The 5,000-nt window shown below is 39.2% G+C and overlaps 1 protein-coding gene across 1 annotated transcript in view; it reads right to left on the reverse strand.

The window, feature by feature from the left end:
• LOC122256105 (lysosomal alpha-glucosidase) overlaps positions 1–5,000 on the reverse strand; it is a gene marked incomplete in the record, with an annotated part of 166,604 nt that overhangs the window by 153,203 nt on the left and 8,401 nt on the right. The window contains 1 exon segment of the mRNA XM_086542479.1: positions 1,392–1,683. Coding sequence (XP_086398605.1) covers positions 1,392–1,623 — 232 coding nt within the window.

Genomic DNA, 5,000 nt, shown 5'->3' on the forward strand with positions numbered 1-5,000 from the left:
GAGGATGAGGATGAGGATGAGGATGAGGATGAGGATGAGGATGAGGATGAGGATGAGGATGAGGATGAGGATGAGGATGAGGATGAGGATGAGGATGAGGATGAGGATGAGGATGAGGATGAGGATGAGGATGAGGATGAGGATGAGGATGAGGATGAGGATGAGGATGAGGATGAGGATGAGGATGAGGATGAGGATGAGGATGAGGATGAGGATGAGGATGAGGATGAGGATGAGGATGAGGATGAGGATGAGGATGAGGATGAGGATGAGGATGAGGATGAGGATGAGGATGAGGATGAGGATGAGGATGAGGATGAGGATGAGGATGAGGATGAGGATGAGGATGAGGATGAGGATGAGGATGAGGATGAGGATGAGGATGAGGATGAGGATGAGGATGAGGATGAGGATGAGGATGAGGATGAGGATGAGGATGAGGATGAGGATGAGGATGAGGATGAGGATGAGGATGAGGATGAGGATGAGGATGAGGATGAGGATGAGGATGAGGATGAGGATGAGGATGAGGATGAGGATGAGGATGAGGATGAGGATGAGGATGAGGATGAGGATGAGGATGAGGATGAGGATGAGGATGAGGATGAGGATGAGGATGAGGATGAGGATGAGGATGAGGATGAGGATGAGGATGAGGATGAGGATGAGGATGAGGATGAGGATGAGGATGAGGATGAGGATGAGGATGAGGATGAGGATGAGGATGAGGATGAGGATGAGGATGAGGATGAGGATGAGGATGAGGATGAGGATGAGGATGAGGATGAGGATGAGGATGAGGATGAGGATGAGGATGAGGATGAGGATGAGGATGAGGATGAGGATGAGGATGAGGATGAGGATGAGGATGAGGATGAGGATGAGGATGAGGATGAGGATGAGGATGAGGATGAGGATGAGGATGAGGATGAGGATGAGGATGAGGATGAGGATGGGGATGAGGATGAGGATGAGGATGTGGATATGGATGTTGGTGAGATACGGGCAAGGTTGTTATCCTTTGGCACTGCTCGACTAGGATCAGCAAGATTACCAGCCGAATATAGCACGATCGATGTGTGTGCGCGCGTGCGTGCGTGCGTGTGTGTAACAATGTACAGTCTGTGTACTGAAAAATCGGTTGACTGTACATGCTGGCCGCATCTATATCATAAAACATTAAAAGTATGCATTAATAAAAAATACCCTTTTACATAAAAAAAAAGTTATCACAACAGGAAGTCAAGTGTATATTGAGCAGTATCTACATTGCAAGAATATAAATGACCGTAATGGCAAAAGCCTGCAATACCTTCACTGAAACAGGAAGCCAAGTACAAAGCCAAAACAGAGCAACACGGAGACAAAACAAACACCAAACACGAACTTACCTTTCTTAAAATCCGGCACCGCTTGCTGTCCCGCCCGTGCTTCATCTGACAACACAGCCATATCATCTCCTCCTCCTCGGTTGCCCTTTTCTTTCGCTTTCTTTTTCTTGCTCTTCTTGTGCTCCGGATCCTTGGTCTTTGGGGACGGCTTCGAAACCGTGACCGAAACGGGTTGGTCCTCGTCCACGTCATTGATGATGACGGTGTCGGTCTGGGCTTTCCAAAAGGGCATCTTGTCTCACTACTGGGGGTGGGGTGTGTCTCAAGGGGTCGTCGTCCTAAGGTCGTGTGCCTGGGGATAAGGGGGGAGTTAGGTGTGGGAGGGCCGGGGTGGGCGGGAGGAAGGTACTCGAAGGATTTTTTCCCACTTCTACTTTTACCGTATGGAAGTTTTTTTGTTTTTTTTGTTTTTTTTTTGTTTTTCTTTGGAGTTCTACTGCAATCTAGGTATGGTGGGATGAATAATGGTGTGAAGGGTTGATAGTTCAAATAGTCTATCAATAATGTATTTCAACGTAAACTACGTCTCTCTCTCTCTCTCTCTCTCTCTCTCTCTCTCTCTCTCTCTCTCTCTCTCTCTCTCTCTCTCTCTCTCACACACACACACACACACACACACACATTATGTATAACAATCCACTAAAGTAAAAGGGTTAAAATGATACTTAACTGACAAAAAACAATTGTCATAAAAAAAAAGAAATAATCACCAGGTGACCCTACAAGAACTTTCTCTACGCCATGTGCATGTGCAGGAATTTCATAACAAGGTTGTTGTAAACGTCCTCCGTAACCCGTTGCTCTCGTCGGCATTCGGTTCAACCTGTCTTTTCGACGAGCTTTACTTCTTTCTAAACTATTCTCTCTATCTATCTACCTCTATCTATCTATCTACCTCTATCTATCTATCTACCTCTATCTATCTATCTACCTCTATCTATCTATCTACCTCTATCTATCTATCTACCTCTATCTATCTATCTACTATCTATCTATCTATCTATCTATCTATCTATTTACCAATCTATCTATTTATCTATCTATCTCCATCTCTCTCTCTCTCTCTCTCTCTCTCTCTCTCTGTCTCTCTCTCTCTCTCTCTCTCTCTCTCTCTCTCTCTCTGTCTCTTCCTCCCTTTCTCCCTTTCTCCCTTTCTCTCTGTTGGTAGGAAGGATGGGGTGTTCTCAACACTCTCCTTCTTTTTAGATTTTGTAATTCAAGTATGACAACCTCTCTCTATGCTAATAGGATCCCGAGACATTTCCCCTTGGAAACTCTTTGATAACCTTTCGACCCTGATGACCGTAATGATCTTTTTTTGCGGATGAGGGATGGAAAGGTCAAAGGCAAAAGAGAGAAAGAGAAGCTTTATACGTCCTTGAAACATTTATTCCCCCTTTTGGTTTGTTTGCGAAATGACAGCGAAGCCCCTGGCAACGTATAGAAGTCACGAACAGTGATATATGAGTGTTAGCTGTTGCCTTCCGGAAGAAAAGGGCATTCAGGATACCGCGATATAACCTCTCCTCCTCCAGGGAACAAGCTAAGCCTCCTGGAATATGCGATGTATTTTGGTTTTCCATTTTCATTGTCCGCGATTTTTTTTTTTTTTTCATTACTGTTTTGCTTTCATTGGAATTTGAAACGTATATTAATTTCTCACTAACAAACACAAAATATGTTGTTTTTCTTTGCTTGGGTTTCGAAATTGTATTCCTGGCTATATGATGGAGAGAAAAAAAAAATGCTCTCTTCTTTGTTGCTCAAAATATTTATTACTGAATATGACTCGGTTGGTAAGGGAGGTAGGCCTTTATGCACGCATAAAGTTTTCATTAGTATTGCATTAACTTGAAAACCCTGGTATTTGTTATTCCTCTTTTAGTGATGGTGGAACAAAAATAAATTCTACGAAACTTGTGTAAGCTTACGCAACTGTGCTGTACAAACTTAGAACAAAAAATAAATTCACAAAATAAAGTTTGTTAGAATCTGAGTCATCAGTTTCGAAATCTTCATGGAGTTTGCTAGTTTTTTTTTTTGTTTTGTTTTTTATTATTTACCTGGTAAGGTAAATATTTTTTTTATGTGTAGCGGATTTATCTGACATCATCTCAGATAATCCTTACCGAGCATTTCACATTCATAATTCATTATCGGTTACGATTTTATTCTATATTATATTTCTGTTTATCATAAAACATATAGAGAAAAACAGGAACTCCTAGGCATGATGATAATTATAATAATGACTACATGTTCATGACGATTTCAATTATTCTTATAACATTAATAGTGATGGTAGTCATAATAAATGTTGAGTGTCTCAAAAATACACTGTAGGCACCTGGCTGACTGGCCAAGTATTCCAGCGGTTACACAGATGACACTACCATAAAAGATATGTCTCTCTTTAGAAAAAAAAAAAAAATCCCACACCCTTTTTATATAACAGCTGATATATCTAGGATGAATTTCCCATCGGGTCACCGCAGGTCAAACCTGTTCGTGCAAAGTATGCTGGGTTGAGACAAGGCCAATGTACACCTCACGTCCCATACGACACCAGGACTTCTGGCGGGGCTACAAGCAAGGAGTCGGAGAGGCGAGAGAAAAGAGGTCGAGTAAGGACTCTAGTCTCCTGCAGGATCTCTGAGTGCTCGTGCGTGCCGTGGCGGGGTTCGATGACTGATGTAGTGCAGTGTTATTTCCATGAATAAAAACTAGTGACCGAGAGATAAACTTGAAAGCAGGACACTATTCTCTTCTGGACTACACTGCTATTTTACATTCTAGCGATTTCTTATAAAGCTTACTCGTTAACCTCGCCTGCAGCAGAGGTTCGCTGCAACAATAGTTATTATCATTATTGTCATCATTATCATCATTATTATAATAATCATTACCATTATTATCAATAGTATTATCATCAATAGTATAGTTATTTTTATTGTTATGACTATCATGATAATAAATATTATAATGATGATGATTATGATAACAATAATGATAATGATAATAACAATAATGATGAAAATAGAAATGATAAATGATAGCAATGACAGTGATAATCATGGTAATGATTTTAAAAATATAACAGTAACGATTATCATTATAACAATGATATGATATTGAGTATAGTGATTACTACTAGTAGTAGTGATAATGACAGAATTAATAGTGATGATGATGATAATAATAGTTACAATGATAATGACAATAATGATGGTAATAAAAATGAAAATAATAATAGTAAAAGTAATGGTGACAATAATGATAACAGGAACAATAATAGGAATAATGATAATGATATTATTGATAATGATTAAAATAATAATGATAATAATTGTGATCATTTTGATAATGATTACTATAATAATGACAATGATTATGGTAATGATGATAATGATAATGGTTAAAATGATAATGATGATATTAATGAAAACAATCATGAAGATGACAAAAAATGATGATGATAATGATAATCAAAATAAGGATAATGATGATGACTGTAATTAGAATAATGATAATGATGATGATAATAACAATAACAATATCACTATAGAAGATAACAATAAGGATGATGATAATGATATTATCAGTGCCAAT

This window comes from Penaeus japonicus, unplaced genomic scaffold (assembly GCF_977035675.1).
Source record: "Penaeus japonicus unplaced genomic scaffold, GWHDUDI00000001_assembly GWHDUDI00000012, whole genome shotgun sequence".
Lineage (NCBI taxonomy): Eukaryota > Metazoa > Arthropoda > Malacostraca > Decapoda > Penaeidae > Penaeus > Penaeus japonicus.